Below are 22,887 nucleotides of genomic sequence, written 5' to 3'. Positions count from 1 at the left end.
GCCCCCTCACCTCCCCCACCAACACCTCCCAGACCCTCTCACCCAGGTAACACATTCACACACATCAAAGCCCAGATAAGCCTCCGCAGAGAGGTGACCCGCACACAACCGCTACATCCCCACTCTTAACAAATGTTGTGCTTTTATGTGTTGTCAAAGATGGAGTTTTGTAGGCTCTTGACCTCCGAGGTAGTTCATAGTTACAGTTTGCACGGGAAAGTGGTGTGGGCACTTTGAGACTGGACTATTGTAATGTCTCATATTCGGCCGTTGACACTTGCTGGGGACTACAAAAGTTTCCATGTTAAACCCATTACATACATCATACCATATATATATACTGTACATATGTACCATATGTTGAGCTATGAGTGCATGGTAATTAATGTTTGTGTGTGTGTGTGTGTGTGTGTGTGTGTGTGTGTGTGTGTGTGTGTGTGTGTGTGCGCGTGCGTGCAGTGCTTTTGATTATGACACAGAGAACATGAACTCTGAAGAGATCTACAGTTCTCTCAGGGGTATGAGTGAAGCCATCCAGAACTTCAGCGTCCGCAGTCAGGAGGACATGACGGACTCACACTCACCCCGCAAGAGAGAGGGAGAGGAGGAGGTAAGATTCACAAACACACCACCGAGAGAGCCCACATGCCCAGAACTACTGGGTTAAGGACTCTTTATTCTTTATTGACCACTGACCTCAGCAGAGGGTGAGAAAATGAGCGAGAGACAGAAACATGGACAGTCCGCGGCATCCAGAGTGAGACGTAGTCTTTTAAATGTTTTAAAATTATAAGTGTCATACAAAGCTTGTGTGTGTGTGTGTGTGTGTGTGTGTGTGTGTGTGTGCGCGCGTGTAGGCGGAACCTGGGAGGACGGCACTCGATAATAAAACCTCGCTGTTGAACACCATGCCCATGCTCTCGTCCAGTCCCCGCCCCTCCAGAGACCAGCCGGGCAACTGCTCGGACTCGTCTTTTGGCTCCTCCTCCTTTGGCAAGAATTTGAAGGATTCCTCTTTCGACTCCGAAGGGCAGCCCGTGTCAGATGGTGAGGTTTCGTGTGGGAGGGCGTCTGTCTGTGTGATGAAAGGGGGAATTTGTGATGTCTATTTTTGTCACGGTGTTTGTTCCTGCATCAATGTCTGTGTCAGTTTGGGTACTGGTCCTCCAGTAACGTTTACTCTCACTCTCCCGCCTACTACTGCTACTTTTGACAGACAGCGGAGTCGACCAGTCGGAGGTGGTAGCAGAGCTGCTGAAGGAGCTGTCCAATCACAGCGAGCGCGTGGAGGAGCGCAAGGCGGCGCTCTGCGAGCTCATGAAGCTGATCAGAGACACGCGCACACATACGGTCTGGGACGAGCACTTCAAAACCATCCTGCTGCTGCTGCTGGAGACGCTGGGGGATGGAGAGGTAACCCTGTGTAACTGTAGTAACCGTAGTAACCACATGGGCAGACCACCACATTCACTCTCCCACACTGGACATTTGCATGTGGGATACTTCATTACAGACACATCATGGCTCTGTCCTTGAAAAACGTTGAGTTTGATTACCAGAAGTGTCTGCTAAATATCTGTCACCGTAACATTTTATCCTTACATTATGTTATATTGTGTGTGTGTGTGTGTGTGTGTGTGTGCATGGATGTATAAATTTGTGTGTTTTTCATTAGCATGTTATCCGGGCGCTAGCTCTGCGTGTACTGAAGGAAATCCTGAGCAGACAACCATGGCGCTTCAAGAATTATGCAGAGCTCACCATCATGAAGACCCTAGAAGCACATAAAGACCCTCACAAAGAGGTGTGTATATATATATATATATATATACACACACACACACACACACACACACACACACACACACACACACACACACACACACACACACCATCCACACCAAAGTGCTCAAGCGCATACAATATCTAATGAAGAATCAAACACACCTGTACAAAAAACAGAAGTCCGTACATGCACTATATAATGATATAATTAAATAGACAGTATTTTGGCTAAACCCACCATCAAAAACTGAAAAAAGATCTTGTGCCAAATCTCTGGTATTTATTTATCTTATGACAAATGGTGTGGCCTAGTGAAGTGAGAAGGGCAGTGTGATGAGAAGTTAGATTAGTCAGCCATGATATTTTGGTTGCTAGGTGTGGTCTCTTCAGCCAGTGCAATGGTGAGACTTGAGTAACTAACCCAAACAGTAAATATTACATCATTCCTCAAATTGTTCATTCTGACACAGGCATTAGAGGGGCCAAAAAGTACTCACTTGGTCACATCAAAGACATAAGGCGTAATGTGTGTGTGTGTGTGCGTGTGCGTGTGCGTGTGCGTGTGCGTGTGTGCGCGCAGGTGGTGCGTGCAGCAGAGGAGACGGCAACCATGTTGGCAAACGCCATCAACCCTGACCAGTGCATCAAGGTTCTTTGCCCGATCATCCAGTCGGCCGACTACCCGATAAACCTGGCTGCCATAAAGATGCTCACCAAGCTCATGGACCAGATGCCGAGAGAGAACCTGGTGCAGCTGCTGCCAGAGGTGGTGCCTGGCCTCATCCAAGTGAGCGCACACTCTCTCCCCATCTTTCATACACACACACACACACACACATTCCCCTCACAGGCTCTGGACACTTCTCACACTCTTGAGTGTCCATGTTGGGGTTTTCTTGCTGAGCGGTACTGAGCTCCTGTTGGTCCTGTTGCAGGGTTATGATAACTCTGAGAGCAGTGTGAGGAAGGCCTGCGTGTTCTGTTTGGTGGCCATCTACTCGGTCATCGGCGAGGAGCTCAAGCCCCATCTCAACCAGTTATCTGGCAGCAAGGTGAGCTCGCCGCATGTGCTGCTCTCACAGTGTTTCCCACAGAACTGAACTCTATTTGTGGGAACTGGTTTGCAGAATTAACTTGAATTCAACAGTTTTTAAAGCAACACCAAAGAGTTTTTTGTACATTAAAATAATGTTTCCAAAATCGTTTCAGTGGTTCATCAACTTGTAACAGGGTGAACGGCACTTCTGCATTAGCTTCGCAGCCCTCTATCGGCTATAACCACACTGTTTAAGTTTGCCAGATCGGGTAGCGGATCTGTAGTTCGATGGAATGAGACATAAGAAACTACAAATTTGACTTGCGTTTGACGTCGCAATACATCATACTTTCATAAATCATGCAACATAACTCTGTGGACATTGTTATTTGCAAAGCCGGTGCTGGATAAACAAATAGCGTGCGTGCGACAGAGGGAAAGTTCTTTGGTGTTGCTTTAACAAATTAGCATAGCGTGGTTATGATGAACCAGATTTAAGCACAATTTAGTACAACCTGGAAAATCATTGTGTGGTGGTCAATGTTGATATTGTGGTGGGCCGCCACAAATAAGTCAATGTAAGGGAAACACTGTCTCATACACAGCACACTTCTGTAATGCTACAGGAAAGGGGGGGGGGGGGGGTTATAATTAGAATGGATCTGTAGGTTAATCACAACCAGGCTTCCCATGGGTCCTTGACATCCTTGAAAGTTTGTGAATTTGAGAGGGAAAAAATGAAGGCCCGGAAAAAGACATAAATAGATAAAACATTGAAAGTGCCTGAATTTATATATTCATGTATGTTGTGTCAGCATATATAAATGTGTGTTGTAACGGCAAAACTCTCTCTCACGCTCTTCTTCCCTGACACAGCTCAAGCTGCTGAATCTTTACATCAAGCGTGCACAAAGTGGCTCCAGTGGCAGTGACCCTACTTCAGAATCAGGGCCAGGACCGTAACTCCAACCCCATCTTCAGTTGGGTTGAAGACCAACCAACCATTCATCCACCCAAGATGATTTTAACTTTTGTGCACATAACTCACACCCTGGCTGACACTCTCACACATCTAACCGAAGAAAGATTTTTGTACTCATTTTACACATTGAGCAACCTGAACATAAACCCCCCTCCCCCCCTAGCTCTTCCAGGAATGCCTTGTGCTGCCGTGCGCGCAACATCACGTTCTCACCATCTACCGCGTGCATATATATATGTGTGTGTGTGTGCAACGTGCGCACCAAACTCCATTCATTTCAATGTGTTAGAGAAATCGAGGCACTTCAGAACTGTGGCGTGGTAACACTCTCAACCCCAGACAAACACTGCTATTATAGCATCATTAATGTTTATTAATTAAAGAGCCATCCGGTTACTGCTCCGCTTGGCTCTGTGCATGTCTTAAAAGGGCCAAGGGAAGGCTGGGGCAGGGGTGCTCTGATTGCGTGATCCGTATGGTGCCAATCTGTCTGGCCGATATCACCCTGTAATATCCCAGTATGTTATCGCAAAAGTAACTGTCCTTCAGCTGGTCTTTTAGAGCTCTAGTGTCATTCTGCTCCACAGAGGAGGGTTGTAGAAATGTACTTACACTTTTAAACGGCTAATATCTGTCTGTCCCTCTCTCTCTCTCTCTCACACTTTCTCTCTCTCTTTCTCTCTCTCTCTCTCTCTTATTCATCTGTCTCTTGTGTTTCCTGCTGCATTTCTGTACCTGTGTTAACAATAAAATTGCAAATAAATACAAACTGTACAGATATCAAGTGGAACTCTTGGTTCTGCAGTGTCCATGGCCACAGACATGCTGGGACACTGGAGGGACTTTTACAGCCTACAGTACAGTACTACACTGTCTGCCTATCTGGCCTCCAGGTAAGGTCACAGCATCCACAGTGAAATTGATGAGTTGATGAGACCTACAATGACCTACATACTGTTGGCTTTGGAGGATGGCCATCACTGTTGCTTTAATACACATATTTAACTTCTAGTATTAGGGTTAGCTGAACTAAAAATGTCCAAACATTAAGGGCTAGTTCCTCACCCATTTCACCCTCTTTATCAGGTCCATTCAGATCTTCATAGCATTCGCTTGGGAGTGAGGGTGACCGTTTCACCCCAGGATGGTCTTTTTACTTAATTGTACCTCATACAGAGAGGATAAAGATGTTTATTCTCCACATTGTAGACACATCCACCCAGTTTTTCCATCAAGTTTTTAACTAAATCTTGAGGTCAAACCAGACATACTCGCATGGAGGGCTGTGGCTTTTCATTTCTGCAGAATAATGAATATAAATCATATTTAAACAAATTAATAACACATAGTTAAAACAAATTAAATGGTTACATCCATATGCATAATATGTCACCTATGGTCTATTCATATTAATAATAGAATTTAACATTTTTGAAGACCTGGTTATTTTATAGTGTTATTTTTGGTACAAAAGACAAACTTATTTATTTCGTCTTTTTCAAAAGAACTACATTTCCCACAACTCCTTTCCTCTTCTGGGATCATATTTCTCTTAGCTCAGCCGCCACTTATATCAGCAGAGGTCCTCTCTCTCTTTTACTGTCTATGGGTCCAGTCACGGTTCACTACATGCTGCACATAAGTGAACCATACAAGAGTTATGAAATAACTTCTTCATGACAAATTACTCTCCTCGTGTTTTCTACTGCCAGTAGATATGGATATGGAAAAACTACAGAATGCCCTTCTAATTTACAGTGTGATTCATTGCAACAAAGCCATTTGATGGGTTATGTGAATGGAATAGAATTAATTAAAAAAAAAAAATAACTGGACAACCCCAACTGCAAGTAACAAGCAGATCACTTATGCACTGTGGTGTTGCCTCAGAAAAGTTGGGATCATTTTAATGGCTTGTAAGTAGAATACATTTAGAAACTGTTATATAGATACAGATGCAACAGCCTTTCAGATGCACATAACCTTTACACACTCCTTGCATTCTCCTGAGCTTTGCAGTATCTGAGACCACAAATTGTTTTCAGGTTGTTTGTTTATTTTTGCCTGTTGCTTTCTGTCTGACCATCACACCACAGCCCAAAATATATTTTTGAACTCTAGGACAGAGACTTTTAGGAGGGAAATATAGGTACAGATTACCTCAGCCTCACACATGTTAGGCCAGCACATCCAACTCTTATCTCAGAGTCTAAAAAGGAAATGGGTGCATGTGCACGAAAAAAATGTTCCCTTTACAGACACACACACACACACACACACACTTCAACACACGCTAACCAGTGTAACTTGCACTCTTACTCCCAAGCATTTTGTCCAGTGCTGAGGTGTGGTGTGTTTACCGTCACTCTGCTGTGAGTTTTCGCACCAGTGGTCCAGCTGCTTGCTGATGCACTATTCATTCCCATAAACTCTTGTCTCTCCTCCTCTATCAGCAGCCTCCCATCGCCTGCCATCAGACATACTCTCAGTGGACTATAGACTTACACTAGGGTTGTGTGTGACATATTCTACACTCACTTTTTTTTGTGTACACGTTTATGCTGTCTGGAGTTTGTGAGCGCAATGGCCCGTTTTTTCCCGCTGATCCTTGGGCCCTTGGTGTGGCTAGCATTCAGGAGCTGTCATGCTGACGGTGAGACTCAGCTGAATCGTTTTACTCTAAAGCCCAGCGAGGCTATACAGTAGAACAGTTCTTGTGTGGAGTGTGTGTATATTATATATGTGTGTGTGTGTGTGTGTCATTCAGTTTGAGTTTAGTCCAGATGTTTGACAAGAATCAATGTTTCATAGTGTGTGAATATTAGTCAGTCAGCTCCAAATCAAGACCACTGTATTTTAATCACATATGTGTTGGCCTTGAACTTCAGTACATTTTATTCTGTAGCATTATTGCCAAAAAGCCCTGTTGAACTTTGAATGCAAAATGGAAAATCGGCTACCTTGATTTTTGAGTAATGTACAGTCCTTGCACACATACCTCTCTTTGCATTAAGCATAATTTAAAGTTATTTTAAAGCAAATTAACATATTTGATTATGTGACATTGAGGGGATTCTGTTGCATAAGGTGCAAATCTTCAGCTTCAAGTTTAACTGGTGCTGCTGTCCCTTGTTTTCCACTGTGGAGGCTACACCAATAATTAATCTACCATATATTCTGAGATTTGTTAGTTGGTTTAGAGAATATGCGTAAAGAGGATGAGATTCCTTTCCTATCTTGCTTGTACCTGCTGTTCTTTACCTGAATGTTCCAAGCACATGCCTGGCCATGTGACTTGAACAAGACAGAATTTATGAAAAGCTCTTTGTATTTGCGTTGCCAAATTTTTGGTCAGTGATGCTTACGAAGCATGCAGAAAACTTCTTGATTTTACCAACTAATAGAGGGGGAATAAACAGTTGGATTCACATCAAAGGAGTGTGCCATTTATTTTCGTGGAATGGTGGACATCATGGAGGAATGTCATGTCTTGTCAATGGAATGTCATTCTCTTAGGATGCCAATTGCACACAGAGACAAAGCAGGCCTGTTAAATTAGAACTGTTGCCCTCAACCTTTGACCCTCAGTCAACAGCCTTAGTAAATGCTGAGTGCATCAATTAAGTGTATGTGAAGTTACTATATTTTTCATAAAAAACACTTTCAACAGTGTAAAATGTCTCCCACAGTCTCATCTGTCATTTTCTACATGGAAAGACCAGCATGCTTAGGACTGTGGCTCATTAGCTAATTAGCTAGCATTCTGTGTAGATTATAGTTCACACACTATTAGCAAATGGAGATAACCATGGTGGAAAGTGAGTTGGAACGTCTTCAACATGAATGGTTTTAACCACTAAAACCGAGAGATGAGAAAGCATGAGGGAAATGAGGGCTGAAAATACAACAGCTTGGTGCCACACAGGCCCAAATAGTCCCCACCCTCTAGAACACCATGGAACATCGTACAGTCGGGTTGGTTACCATTATTTGAATTCCCATGCTTGAGTTCAAACGAGTGACTAAACTCACTTGAAAAAGAGCATACGACAACTGAACGGAGTATAAATCTGTTCCATGTCCTAAATTACACTAGCCCTCTATCATGATTCATGAGGGAAATTACACTACTTGCAATGCTACCATTGACAAAGTAAACTCAACAGTCATGTTTTCAACATGCCAACCATTTTCAAACCTCAAGTAACCTATAGCAACCCTGAAACAGGCTAATGTTACAACATGATAGGAGTTGGTGGAATATGGCTTTCCCCATACCATTCCAATCTGAGACCATCATGCCTCTGTTCTGATATGCTACTTGATCCGCAGCCAACTGTAGCTCTGCACTAGCAAATTCTTCTGTCTCTGCCCAAAGTTCATTAGGGCCTACTTTATTCAAAATAGGTTAGTCGTTTCCTTCCAATAATCCATCAGTGGCACAATGCTGATGAAAACCTCCCCATGGCATGGTAAGACTCTTAACATGTTAAGAATCCCACCCATGTTACGAATCAAGAATTGAAGGGTTCAGATGCAAAAGCCTCTAAATGCCACCTATGTCAAAAATGAGATAAAGATGGTGAGGGGATGCTCTCCACACATAGTATATGCTAATCAAATAATTTAACTTCTAAACCCACTAAATACCACTCTCTTCCTGGTCTGAAATATCGATTTATAGGCAAAAACCTATAGGAGCCTGAACTTAAATGCTCATTTAAAAGAAAAGTGGTCAGACGGATTTAGAGGGTTTTGCATCTGAACTCTTCAATTCTTGATCAACTAAATGACACCCCTCATCTGCTATCCACATCTTTCCCTCTGCCACATCTTCAGAACTCCTCCCTGTAGGTGGTTGGCCTCCCTTTTATTTTCCTCTCCACTCTTCTCCATAACAACCTCACCAACACCAGCTTACTTCCTGTCTGGCCATGTTCCTTTGAGAATGCTGTTAGCAAGTTCACCACGGAACCTCTGCAGGCTCTGGTCCTTAAAAATCTCTATTTTTTTTCTGCATACCAAATCTCTGTTTTCCACCAACTAGGCGTCTGTTGTACAGTGTTTCATCTTGCTAATGTGTATCAAAGTAGGCCTAGTTTAGTTTAAGTGTTTCATCTTGCTAATGTCTAAGTAGGCCTAGTTCAGTCTTCATGTTACTAATGTGTATCTAAGTAGGCCTAGTTTAGTCTAAGTGTTTCATCTTGCTAATGTGTATCGAAGTACTGTAGGCCTAGTTTAGTCTAAGTGTTTCATCTTGCTAATGTGTATCGAAGTACAGTAGGCCTAGTTTAGTCTAAGTGTTTTCTGATGCCTACCCATCAGTGCCACTTGGATCTCATTACATCAGTGTTTCTCAAACTTTTTCAGACCAAGGACCACTTTACCGATAAAAAACCCCCCTCATGGACCACTTAGCTAAAAAAAAAAAACAACAGTAGACCTACTTCAACAAATTATTACACAATAGCCTACTCACTGAACCACCTTGCTTATTGTCTTTGCACCTTGCTTATTGTGTCAGAGGATTCATGTGATTTAAACTGGTGTAGCTTACAAATGCAGTGTAGCAGAACTGTTTGGATTTACATACAAGTTGGTTCAATATAGCAAACAACTCATCTATATTATATTTTACCAAGTCTGTTCGCAGACCACTTGGGATAGCTTGCAGACCACTTTGAGACACTGCATTACATCATCACAACAACTCCTATTAGCATTTCCTAATTGACTGTAGTACATTTACTTCTCCACAAGAGGTCATAACGTTGCTCTATAATTGCTCTAAGTAGTGACACGTGCTGCTTTTAAAACTATGTAATGTGTCCCAGAGCTCCAGATAGCCTTGTTTTGCCTGCATGTTTAGCTCACTCTCATCCTGTTTTGATCTGGCTGATTAAAAACAAAAAATGGATAGCTTTGGTCTTTATCTTTTCCTGTTAACTTATTTCTTCCACATATTATATTGTTTCTGTTTTTTATGTGTTATATATGTATTTAGGTGTTTTATGGTTCAGATAGGGATTTGATCTAGTGTATTTAGGTGTTGGTTCAGATAGGGGTCTGTATATGTTGATTCACATCGGGATTTGACCTAGGGTATTTACATGTTATGGTTCAGATAGTTTTTTTTAAAAAAGATTAGATTCAACTTTATTGTCATCGTGCAGAGTACAAGTACAAAGACAATGATGCATTTACATGCTGGTTCAGATAGAGATTTGACCTAGGGTATTTACATGTTGTATGGTTCAGATATGGGTTTGATTTAGGGTATTGACATGTTGTATGGTTCCGATAGGGATCCTACCTAGGGTAATTGCATGTTACATGGTTCTCTGGCTCTGATAAAGTGTGCTCTCATGAATGTGCCATGGCAGAGCCACTCAAGGTGTGAAATTAATGTGGGATTTGGAGAACAAGATTACACAAATGAAGCTCAATATTTGCATGCCAGTGTGAACTCTGACTTTAGGCCAACGTTAGATTACACTAGTGTGATATTTGGCCACCATGTACTCAGATTATTGCCCCATGAGACGTGTGGAGGATTTTAGGTCTCTCAAGATTGAGTCACTGTGATGGTTGTTAAAATGTGATGAGATTAAAGGAAGTGTACATTATTATGCAATAATTTTAGATTATAATTAAATCACATCAGAAGACGTAGCTAACAATGGATCGATAGGCCTATCTAAAAACTATACGTGTTTTCTACCCTGATCTTTGGCCATACCTATAGTGGCCTCATCTAATGGTTTGTGTAATATAGCCTACCTTATAGTAACAATAATAGTTATTGCAAGCATCCTTCATATAATGTGCTATTGCTTGATCTCTGGTCTGAATTAATGTTATAATGCTGTATTATTTTTTAGTATATATTTGTGGCCTTTTTACCTTTATTTGGTCAGGACAGTGAAGATTGACAGGAAGCAAATGGGAGAGAGAGAGAGATGAGATGGGGTGGGGTCACTTGGACCCGTATGGGCACTGTGCTGCCCCCCCCCGATGCTGTGCTCTTAACCCTCTGTATGATCTCCATGATCTCAATTTGTCTTAATGATATTGTACAAATCTAAGCAAATCACTGATCATTTACTGACTCATTATTGATATTTAAAGGAAAAGTCTGCAGTTAGAACAATTTAGGGTCTATTTTTGAATAATAATATAATTACTCAATAGTTTTGAGTAAGACTGGAATATGCACTTGCAAACGAAATAGCATAAGCATTAGCCTTGGCGGCAAATTTCACCATATGTTGTTTCGTTATAAATTCATATAAAATGTTTTGGTCCCCCAACGAAAGTCATTAACGTCCAAAAATAGACCCTAGGATGTTCTAACACCGCTTTTCCTTTAACATTGGCTTCATTGTCAGCTGTGGAGTCAAGAGTGGTGATTTTATCATGTGTATAATTGATCAGCATACTCTTCTGTACTCTCTGTTAGGGCGTGTCTTTGTGCTGGAGATGCAGAACGTGTCCGAGACGGGGCATGAGTGGGCGAGAAAGGCGTGTGCCGCCCACAGTGCCCGGTTGGCATCAGTGGCAGACCTGTGGCACGCCATTTTGGAATGCTCTTTCTCCGTCTGCACAAGAGGATGGATGGATGGGGCCACTGTTGGGTAAGAATTCAAACAAGCTGTGTTTACTTTTTATTTTATTTGAGGAATTTTTAGTTTTCATCTGCCAAGAAAATACACAAATAGTGCACGAATAGTACCTGGCTGTTGGTTTAAAGCCAAACACAATTTGTTGTCCAGAAGACAATGTTCCACATTCATATGAAAACCATGGAACCAGTAACAGAGATAACAAGGAAATCAGGATAAAAATCAGGATTTAGTGTACTAAACTGTACACTGTGTGTTATGTGTGAATGTTTTGCTTTGTAGGACAACCATTTGTAAGAGTGAAAATGGGGCAGGCCTACGAACAGTGGATGTGAAGGTGGAGGATGATACATTAGAGGAGGAAGAGAGACGATTGGATGCCTTCTGTGTCAAAGATAAAGGTTTACTGTGAATTTAGTTTCTCTCTTTTGAAAAGAATGGCCAATATATTGTCAGTATGAGTGTGTGTGTGTTTGTGTGCATGTGTGTGTGTGTGAAATTGCTTGAGTGTCGAGAGTGATTGTGATCAATGCAACATAACCTATTTAGTTGGTCCAAATCAAGCCTGGCCAGTTAATCCCCTGAGGTGTAAATGCAATGCGTTGAAGTTCCATAAACAATGAATATTGTCTTGCTTTACATACAACTACAGTTAGGGGGTGACAAATCAGAGAACATTTAGAGATGAACACCACTTACACTCAAGGAAATGCAACTACTCATACTTAATGAATTCACATCCATACATGAACTAATGGTGTGTGTGTGCGTGTGTATGTGTATGTGTGTCTGTGTGTGTGTGTGTGTGTGTGTGTGTATGTGTGCGTGCGTGCGTGTGTGTGCGTGCATGTGCGTGCGTGCATGTGTGTGTGTCTTCTTGTATCCATCAGGAGCCCCATGTGGAGCGCCCCCTACCTTCCCCCACACACACATGCAGAGCCAGACCGGCCTGGAGCTGGGAGACGAGCTGGTGTTTGGGTGTGAGGCCGGCTTCAGCTTCTCCTCGGGCGACACAGCCTTCAGCCTGCTCTGCGACAGCTGTGGGGAATGGTACGGCCATGTGCAGCTCTGTGCCAAAGGTGGGTCTGTCTCTGGGCTACAAATGGCTTACACGATTGGATCTGTGTGAGCTGTTATTTATAACTACTTATCACCCGGAGAGAAGAAATACTCTTTTCTGATTGGCTGGTGGGGTGGCTATTAATTCTGAATAACAGGACACCTATGAAGTAGATTTGGTAAAAAAAGTTTAGTCACCGTTCCATATCAAAGCAAAATCATTTGTGTTAGGCTTCTTTTCTCATTTTGGAAAGTAGCCGTGTAATAAGCGGGATAATGTATTGTCCGCCGGTAATTATCAGAAAATAAGTCCCTTCAGGTCGAAGCAAAACCTGCTCTCCTTGTTGGGACTTATTTTCTCATAATTACCGGCGGACAATACATTATCCCTTACTGAAATACTTGGGCAAGGACCTAACATTTAAGCAAGTGAAAACCGTATTTGTGTTATTGACAGGGGGTCAATATGTCAGTGAATGTATAGTGTGTTATTGTGTTAATACTCTGTGTTTAATGCAAGAGTAAATATATGTTCTATTTTGTTGTGTTTGTTGAGGCTGTGTTTTTATGTATTTGTGTGTGTGTGTGTGTGTGTGTGTGTGTGTGTGTGTGTGTGTTAGATGATGAAGCAGAGGCCCATTTGGATTATGAGGACAAGTTTCCTGATGGAGGTAACATCTACTCCGACTCAGAGGATGGAGCCAGCCAGGCCACCGAGAGAGGAGGAGAAGAAGAGGAGGAGGAGGAGGAGGAGGAGGTGGAGAACGGAGAGACTCAAACAGAGGGGCATAGTGAAGGAACAGAAGGTGACACAGCCGGAGGAGAAGAGGAGGAGGGAGGAGAAACAGACGAGAAAGAGAGAGACGACGTGAACGCTGGGTCGGTGACAGACCCGCCCGTGTCCCTGCTGAGTCAGAAACATCTGTTCTGGTTCCCCTCGGAGGCTTTCCACGATGACGACCATGTTGACACTCACACGTCAGACCACAAACACTCCGGCGCCAAAGAAACAGATAGCGGGGTCGAAGACACTGTTGATCAGGAGAGCCACAGCGATGACCACACCGAGCAGGAGAGCCACACCCACGACCACACAGAGGAGGAGAGCCACACCCACGACCACCCAGAGGAGGAGCACCACATCGATGACCACGCCGAGGAGGAGCACCACATCGATGACCACCCAGAGGAGGAGCACCACATCGATGACCACACCGAGGAGGAGCACCACATCGATGACCACCCAGAGGAGGAGCACCACATCGATGACCACGCCGAGGAGGAGCACCACATCGATGACCACACCGAGGAGGAGCACCACATCGATGACCACCCAGAGGAGGAGCACCACATCGATGACCACACCGAGGAGGAGCACCACATCGATGACCACCCAGAGGAGGAGCCGCCCACCGACGAGGTTCTGCAGCTCACCGACAAGTCCTGGCTGGACGGGTACCCCATCGACGAGGAGTTCACCAAATCGACAGAGATCGGCTCAGAGGAGGAGGTGAAGGACATTTCTAAAGAACACGAGGAATCCGTAACCAGTGAGGAGTATGAGAAAGCCATAGACAGCTCAGAGGAGACTTTTAAGGGGGTGATTGAACAGCCAGATGCCACGGAAATGTACCCGACCTTCTTCACCAATGTCAGTGACGTCACAACTGCATTGCCATTTCTGCATGCCACCACAGAGTCGTTGAATGGTGATGGGTCTGATTCGGCCACACCCTCTGGGGTGGGACCTTATGACATGACATTAGATGCTATGGCAACCACTGTTGTTTATGGAAGCACCGGCACCACCATCCCAGAATTCTTTCATCACGCATCGCTTCCGACTGAGAGCAACGACATGACTGTTTTTGTTGAGGATATCACAAGTGTTCCTTTCCACGTTACACTGAGTCCCGAAGACGTCACGGACAGTGATGACCTGGGCAGCCCGCCTGCTCTCACCACGGTTCTACCTGATGACCTCATCACCTCTCCGTCCACTGACATTCCCGTCCTGATTCACGACATCAGTGGCGTCGATTCAGACCACCACAATCTGACCAAGCAGAGCGCGCCCACTGAGGAGCCGTGTGATCTGGACGTTTGTCCGTCATCCAGGAGCAGTTCGTTAATTGCCATAGTAACAGTGGGCACGATTGTTGCGGTGGTGGGTCTGGCTTTGGGGGCGTGGCTCTACCGAAGGAGACAGCGAAAGAGTTCACACTATCAGTTCAATGGAACTAACTCACACACTCAAAACTTTGAGATGCAGCAGACTGCCTAAAATACCCACCCAGTCTGACATTATTATACGTACTCTCTCACTCGTATCTACACAGAAAACAGCTGTTTGTTTTGTGTTGATGTACATTTTGATGGTTTGTTTTCTGTCCAGATTTTTGCTTCAGTGATTGTAATTAATTTCATTCTGCTTTGAGAGAGGCCCTTGTGCTTGTGTGTGTCCTGGTAAGTGTATTATTATTTTTTCTCTTTCAAAAATAAAGGTGCACACACTAACACACACACACATACACACACACACACACACACACATACACACACACACACACTAACACACACACACACACACTAACACACACACACACACACACACACACACACACACACACACACACACACACACACACTCACACACACACACACACTAACACACACACACACACACACACACACACACACTCACACACTCACACTCTCACACACACACACACGCACGCACACACACACACACACACACACACACACACACACACACACACACACACACACATTCCAATGATGCACCATATCAGACTACAGTGGATGAGTTTTAAATTCAGTCAAACATTAACTGTCATCATCAGGCGATACCACAGTATGGTATGTATGACACTAGCTAGTAATATTTGTTGACATTATCATGTAGAAGAATACTGATCAGCAAGTATTACTTTTTGGCAAATACAACATTGCAGTCTACTGTCCCAGGAGAAAAACAATAAAGTTTGAAAACTAAAATTAGTATAGCTTGTTTTCATTTGAACTCTACAAAGACCATGCTAATGAAGATGAGACCTTGTAGATAGTTGTAGATGTAGTTGTAGATGCTGGAGCAATCCCAGGAATAATGATTTATGGACCCTAATTGAAATGATGGTCAAAGAGCAAAGTCTGTCAATAAGGAAAGTGTCCTGTGCATGAACTAAAGATGTCGCGTGGCTTGTTGGAACATTGAGCTTACCCACCGATGATGTCTTGCCCATGGTACAAAATCAGAAAATATGTTTTCTCGGTTTTTGAATTAACTTCCGTTAGACTTTAGAGTTTGCGCTTTGCCCATCATTTAATTTAGGGCGTAATATGTGCAAACTAATATCATAAAATCTATCTTATATGATGTAAATGTTAATAAGAAATAAATAGTAGTTATGATCAAAATTGTAAATTCATGTACATTAATAGCCCATTTAAAGTCTGTAAATTCAATGAGACAGGATGTCATAGGACAGAGAATGGATTGTTTAACACCATCAGTCACATCCTAAGGTTGGTGTGACCACTAATGACACCCAAACCAGATTAAACATCAGGAGTCAGATGCAAATAGAACTAAGTTATGGGTGTAACCTTTGATCTATAATTATTTTAGACCAGATATTCCACAGCCTCACTGGTTGGTTGCAACTGGCACTTTTTTGGACTGTCCTTGGTCCTGTAGGTGTTGTTTTCCTTCGGAAAACAAAGTCCAGTTCTCTTCAAACTGTTTTAGGCTGATTTAATTGTAGCTGTCAACCTAAGGTTGAATGATACATTATAACAAGAGAAATGAATGCAAATTGAACCACAAAACCCCTCAACCTTCATCAGCTACAGTATCATCCAAAAAACTTCTTTTCAGAACCAGAATTAACTGTGATCATTCTTATACTCGGTAGACTGAACATATAGTTTACTCAGTGAACTGGTACTTTGCAACAAAATTAAACAAGGTGTTTAAATAATTACATAAAGATAGAGAAAATAACATAAACTGTAGACAAAAATTGCTACTAGAATAGTGTTTATGGAATGAACTGTGATTTTGACACAGAATCTCCTTTTTTTTTTAAAATATGGTACACTTTAATTCATTTATCCATTTCTTCGTACTTTATTTCTTTTAATGGTTTTATTTGTTATTTTAATGTTGGTTATTATGTCACCTTATGTTGTTTATACCTGCTTGTGCTGCTTGAGAAGCTGCTTTGAGAGTATTTCAATAGTGAAAGGCACTATACAAATAAACTTGCCTTGACTTCTATTGTATGACATCATTCTGAAAAACTCAAAGCTTATGACAATTCTGATGCAATTCAATTAAACATTTACCAATATTTACTAAGCCGGTCTAATGGGAAATGTCCGAGACTTCATTTTCCAACTCTCATAAAGTTGGTGTGGCATTATTTTAAGGTAAAATATCTGCATTGTGTTGCTTTAATACTGGTATAATCTGTCACAGTTAGCAAGTCATGTAAAGGTTGTCAGCTGCAGTAATTTCTGCAGTTTGAACATTTGTACTTTCCACAGAGGCTGGCAGTAGACATATACTCACTGCCTGCTGGTATTCTGTTTGTTAAGGTAAGTGCAATCAAAATACAGGGAAATGGAACAAGTTATTGTAATGCCCTGAGTTGTATCATGCTATATTGACCATAGCCAAGTGCAAGATATTCCACTGGAAAGTATCACAGCTGGGTAATACTTAAGCAACTCCATTTGTCATCCCAAAATGAGGCTAGTACTGCTTGTGCCACTATTCCACAATAACGTTACAAGAACACTTTAACAAACATCTTTTTATTTTAACACTGTACATCACAGAAAGGACTTTCACTTGAAATGACACAGAATCAGAAACATAATAATCATTCCATTGTATTCAGCAAGTGTGCCTCAAAGAGGTGCACCAAAAAGATGAAATGATAAAAGGAACTCTGGCTCTCTTAAGCAACTCATGAAGATCTCTGCTATCCCCCCCATCAGAAATGAGGCCCGAATACAGACCACTGAGAATGTGCATGTTCATTTGTAGATGTTAAAGGCACCTGGTTTTAGAACAGCAGTGCATCAGAATAACTTGTACTTGTGTGCCTACATCTAGCCTCTATCAGAACTAGTTGCACAATGAGGAGGTTCTCTTGGCCTTTTTTCGGACACTGTCGGTATGACAAAGAACATGTGGCATGACGCTAAATGTGTGGCGTGTGGGTTTGTGTGAATGAATGGCGGTATGTGTGGCCAGTGGGAGTGTGTGCATGGCTGTCTGTGTGAATGGGATTCAGTATAAGAGTGTGCTGGTAGACAGTGTGTGTTTTAATTCCACTAAATAAATATTATTTATCTTCAGAATCCAGGAACTCGTTTAGGAACTTCAACAGTTTCATCAGAATCCAGGAACTCGTCTAGGAACTCCAACACTTCCCCCTGAGACAGAAAATATACACATACCTTTGGATTTCATGCTTAGCATTAATGGTAAGCAATTAACTTGCATGCTAGGTAGACAGCTAGAAATAAACAGATACTGGAACATCGGCATATTCTCAAGCCATGAATTTGACAATTACCGCCCTTATAGGCATGTAGTGTGCAGAAAGAGTTTTTGTGAAATTGTCCTAAGCTACAGCCACAGCTTAGGCCAACCTCCCTCTACTGGCCAAATACTGGAAATGCAGCCCTACCATTCCAATAACCTGACTCTCGCCAGATGAATTTCGTTCCGCCTAGCTCCACTCACATCCATCTGGGATCGCTTCCGTTGAGAGTGATTTCAGCACCAGATTTTATGGTAGAGCCAATCAGGATGCGGAGCGGGAGTTTTATAGATGTGACGTAGCGTAGAAGCGCCAATGGATTGATCCCAGATGGATGAGTGGAGCTAGGTGGAACGAAATTCATCTGGCGAGAGTCAGGTTATCATTCCAATTCTCAGAAACAGAAAATTATACAAATGCCTTTGTGATATTTAGATTACAGTATATCTGCTCACAGTATATAAACTATGAATTCTGTGAGCAGTTAGTTTGATCATGTGTGTATTAATTTGCTCTCATATATTTTCGGAATATGGTAATTTGAGGAAAAAATGACCAAAATATTGAACTATTTTCACTATTGAACTATTGCAGGATACCAAAGCACCGATTATGAGATCAATGCAGTATACTCTTTTGCCCACTATAAGCATTGCCCGTAGTGGGGGTAGAGATGTCACTGACCTCATCATCGTCCAGTAGTTTTTGACGAGAGAACTCTAACAGCTGTCTTTGCATGGTGGTCTGATTATATATTCGCACTGCCTCCTGTATATAACACATAAAACACATACATTTTTGTTAGTTTACATTCATTAGACTTTCATGCAAAAAAAACTTACAGTGGACACAACATGAAATACAGACATCATATACATGTTGCCCTCATGAAGAATCTATCCCCCAGTAGGGTCATGTAGCCTGGGGTGAGGCATCTTACCGCTCTTGGCTGGAAGTCATCATCACCAAGTCCCCATTTGTCTCGATGGTACTGGTAGTAGATCACATTATTCTTCATCACCTCGTCCTCAGGGTCAAATAACAGATAGCTCACGGCACAAGGCACCGCATTTTTTAGATCATCCACTGACCACACAAACACACAAACATTGATAAGCAGACATGGCAGAGATTGTATACATGCACAATCAATTTAACAGTGGCATTTATTCTCCACTACTAAAACTAAAAGGAGATCATTTTGTTTAGCATATGTTTGGCTGACAACAAAATGAGATGTCTTTGATCAAATGTCACTCAAATGTCACCACACAGTGGTTTAGCCAGTTGACTGATTGATTGATTGATTTACCTATCTACTTAGAAAACATCTTGTTCATATTGGATCTTGATATTTTGTATGACCGTGCTAGTCATTTTTACCTATAGCTTAATAGTAAATTATTCACAATTACACACCAAGACACTATCATTGTGCACATAACCATATTGTAAACTGAATTCGCACCACACCATAAGCGCATAAATGACAGCATTCATTTGACTTACACTTGTAGTAGGCAAACTGCAGGTAATGGTACATTGTCGCCACATATTTGTCAACAACATAACCTCCAACCACTGGATTCAATTCAGCTTCACAGCGCACCTTCCTTTCCAGAACCTCTGAGTAATGAGCTGGCAGATCAAGAGAAAAGTTAGAAGACAGATATTGTCAACATTACAGCTCTTCCCCCCCATGAACATCATTATAAACAGTACAATATTCCAGTATGAAATTCCCTATTTTAAAAAATAATAACTCTATTCATTTCTATTCTATTCATTTTTGTTCCTTGTATGCTGAAGCAAGAAAATAAGCCTGTGTGACAATCTATTAACCTTTGGACAATACTACTGTATGTCCAACAGACTACTCTGACTACACTGGCTGTCTGTACAGTCTGTGTTTAACTTCGGCATCAGGCACGAAAACACTGCTGCCTTGGAGCTAAAGAAGTGAACTTTGTAGGTGCATCTGAGATACAGCGAAAGCTGAATATTTTCATAATAGAGTTCAGAAATGCCATCAGGGAAGAGCAAACAGGAAGTGAAACTGCACAACCCTGAAATCCCATCAACATCAATGGAACATTTACACGTATACAGTGCAATTGTATTAGCATACAAGGACAAGTGTAGTAGCCTATAACAGATAGCAACACTGAAGACATTCACCTGCAATGGAAGGGAAGAAGTCCTTGAAGTCTTTAATTTCTCTGGAACCCTCCGAGGCTGCCAGGCACTCATCATACACCTTCACGTAGTCCCTAAGAGCCAGCTCCATGTCAGATATGGACGTGCGGAAGTTATCCCCGTTGAATGCCCGCACTGCACGCACAAACAAGGTCTACAAAAGATGTCAAGCAACACACACAAACATCGAATGAATGCATCAAATGAATTAGGCAAATGCAAAACAATTTCCTCACCCAAAGGAGATTATAAGCAACTGCTGCAAAATCCTGCAGTTTAACCGCTTCGTTCTCAAGACCAATTTCAGTTTGTGCCTGAAATTGCACAGCGTCTGCTTCAGAGGCCACTGTTCCCACCTAGTTTGGCCTATAATCAAATGCTTGACCTCTTTGGAAAGCTTAGACATTGTGGTTTCTTGGAAAACAATCATTGTACTGACAGAGAGTTACAGAGGCTAGAATATTGTTTTTTCTTTCTGCCGGATAACAAGCATCTCTGAACTGGCCACACTTCAGCCCTCTTGGTCACTTGATATGACTTAGAAACACAACTGAGCCCTAGCACCAGGTCTTGTGAAGCTGTGTTCAAAAGTAGATCAATATAGAATGAACATATAAGTACTAGACCATTATTTGCCAAGGTATGCTCATGTGTTTTGTAAAATGCCCTATAGAAACTCCCCATAGGACTTTTGGTTATCCAAAATGCATACTGTCAATCAATCAGTTGCTTACTGTCTATGAACCCCTATGTGTTTGGTCTCAAATGAAAGGTAACACTTTGAAATGTCATGCTTGCATTTGAATTGTACTCAGGGGTTCTAATATGGAATGACTACACTAAATATGAAATAATGACACAAAAATATAAATCTTTGGAATTTCTATTTCAGTTCAATTGGTGTGTATAAGATGGACTATACATCTGCACAACTAATATTGGATAAAATAATATGATTGTTCAATTTCTGTGGATTCCCGTGAATATTTCGAGACCCAATATGATATATCTAGCATATTGCTAAAGTGACAGACACCTGCGCTTAACCAGTAATGCTCATCTGAAGATTCGGTTCACACTGAAGATTTTTAAGCCCCCTCTCAGTAAACCAGCAAACTACATATACAATGACAAATTACAAAACTTTATCATGTAGCCTATATGATGCTGCTGTGATTTACAGCATCTGTGAAGATCATGAAGTCTACTGTACACAGCTGTTATGTGCAACCTATCCCTGGAAATAACTATGTTTATCTCCCAAATTCGCAAAAACACGTGGTAAAGATAGAGGAATGCATGAATAGGCATAAAGACTTGATACGGTTAAAAGATAAGCGGTTGAGAGAATTCTGACATTGCAATTGAATACAGAACTAAAATCTGTCCATTTCCTCAAACCTGAACACATGGACACTATCCTATGTTCAAAAACGCATCTTGTGCATTTGTCTTGTCAACACCTGAAATTCGTACATGAGTAACAAAAATGTAATAAGTAATATTCACCTCGTAAGACTTGCTCTCCAGGTCTTTCAGGTGATCCTCAGAACCAGGCAAGCTCTTGTAGTAGGCCATATTCCTCTTCATCATCTCGTCGTCGGGATGTTTCAGCAGGAATGTATGAGCCGCGGACACGGCCTTTGCAACGTTATCACTCTACACGAGCAATTAATCACAACACACACAGACACAGACACAGACACAGACACTTGCCATTATTGAAAACACTTCTTCTTTGGAGCATGCTGCGCAATAACCGGTCAAGAAAATAACACTACAATGTATCTCCATACTTACTTTGAAGTAGGCGAACTGGAGGTATTTGTATGGTTCACGTCTCTCGAACTCCTCCACAGTTTCACGGCTTGGGAGAGTCTGTCGGAATGCGGGTAAACCCTGTTTGCACCGCTTCAGGCACTGTGCGCGCTTCATAACGTTACCAAACGCGTGAAGCTCTGGGAAGTCGGCGAAGCGCTGCTCCTGATCGATGCGCACGGAGCTGCAATTTAGGTTGCAGAAGGCCTCGCTGTCCCGCAACAGCCGATAGAGGCGCAGACTCACCTCCAAAAACTCCACGGTCTCCTTCCACTTTTCTCCACTGTATTGATCCAGCGCGTGCCGATACGCGGAGTCCAGTGGCATTAACTCGTGTCGAGGAAAACTTCGGAAGCTATATTTTTCATATTGCGCACTGACGAGCAGGCCTAGTGAGTAAAACACAAGACCGAACAAAGAAATATGCATCCTCGACAATCGTGGCACCATGGTAATCTCCACAGAGAGCTCCAGATTTTTCTGTGGTTGTGTGTGAGTTAGTTTAGCCCCGCCTGCAAACTTTCCACGTCTCCAGGGGCGCGGCCCAGCTGGATGGTCACAGCAACGCAAATGCTTTTGGATGGGACAGCCTTATATGTATTTGTTTTTTTTCTTAATGACAAATCAGCATATATTAATATATATATTAATATCACTTGTTGCTATTATGCGTGTTAATGTTTTGTCCTCTGTCCAAAGAGTACTTCCTGTTTTTTTCCTTTTTATTTTTTTCCTTGCAGGCCTATTATAAGTATACGTCTAAGGGGGACGTCGCATCAGTTGGCTACCCTCCTCCTACGCCACGTGGAACGC

General features: G+C 42.2%; 3 protein-coding genes across 25 annotated transcripts in view; 2 read left to right on the top strand and 1 right to left on the bottom strand.

Moving 5' to 3' along the window:
- The window catches only part of clasp2 (cytoplasmic linker associated protein 2), a 53,553-nt gene extending 48,970 nt beyond the window's left edge, over positions 1-4,583 (top strand). For 16 of the 22 annotated variants that reach the window (XM_042077113.1, XM_042077115.1, XM_042077123.1 and 13 more), the window contains 8 exons: positions 1-46; positions 460-610; positions 858-1,047; positions 1,217-1,413; positions 1,676-1,804; positions 2,366-2,572; positions 2,721-2,837; positions 3,698-4,583. The exon at positions 1-46 is cut by the window's left edge and continues 58 nt beyond it. In XM_042077113.1, coding sequence (XP_041933047.1) covers positions 1-46; positions 460-610; positions 858-1,047; positions 1,217-1,413; positions 1,676-1,804; positions 2,366-2,572; positions 2,721-2,837; positions 3,698-3,784 — 1,124 coding nt within the window. In that variant the 3' untranslated portion in view covers positions 3,785-4,583. The remainder of the gene's footprint in view (positions 47-459; positions 611-857; positions 1,048-1,216; positions 1,414-1,675; positions 1,805-2,365; positions 2,573-2,720; positions 2,838-3,697) is intronic. The other 6 variants (XM_042077133.1, XM_042077132.1, XM_042077128.1 and 3 more) reach the window with 1 other exon arrangement.
- A 125-nt stretch (positions 4,584-4,708) lies between these two features.
- On the top strand, positions 4,709-14,999 carry susd5 (sushi domain containing 5). 2 transcript variants are annotated; one of them, XM_042077152.1, is made up of 5 exons: positions 4,709-6,456; positions 11,263-11,437; positions 11,708-11,826; positions 12,316-12,504; positions 13,117-14,999. In XM_042077152.1, the coding sequence occupies exons 1-5, from the start codon at positions 6,387-6,389 to the stop codon at positions 14,766-14,768; spliced, it is 2,205 nt and encodes a 734-aa protein (XP_041933086.1). In that variant the 5' UTR covers positions 4,709-6,386; the 3' UTR covers positions 14,769-14,999. The 2 variants fall into 2 exon arrangements, with proteins under 2 accessions (XP_041933086.1, XP_041933085.1); XM_042077151.1 differs by having other exon boundaries at positions 13,105-14,999.
- A 2,308-nt stretch (positions 15,000-17,307) lies between these two features.
- On the bottom strand, positions 17,308-22,643 carry LOC121695943 (cartilage associated protein). The gene is made up of 7 exons (XM_042077190.1): positions 22,057-22,643; positions 21,766-21,915; positions 20,239-20,410; positions 19,570-19,698; positions 19,001-19,146; positions 18,745-18,828; positions 17,308-17,950 (listed from the first exon to the last, which is right to left on the bottom strand). Exons 1-7 carry the CDS (start codon positions 22,522-22,524, stop codon positions 17,870-17,872), a joined length of 1,230 nt encoding a protein of 409 aa, XP_041933124.1. The 5' UTR covers positions 22,525-22,643; the 3' UTR covers positions 17,308-17,869.
- Between the last annotated feature and the right edge of the window lie 244 nt (positions 22,644-22,887).

This window comes from Alosa sapidissima, chromosome 21, assembly GCF_018492685.1.
Source record: "Alosa sapidissima isolate fAloSap1 chromosome 21, fAloSap1.pri, whole genome shotgun sequence".
Taxonomy (NCBI): domain Eukaryota; kingdom Metazoa; phylum Chordata; class Actinopteri; order Clupeiformes; family Clupeidae; genus Alosa; species Alosa sapidissima.
This window is presented reverse-complemented; position numbering and strand designations above follow the sequence as displayed.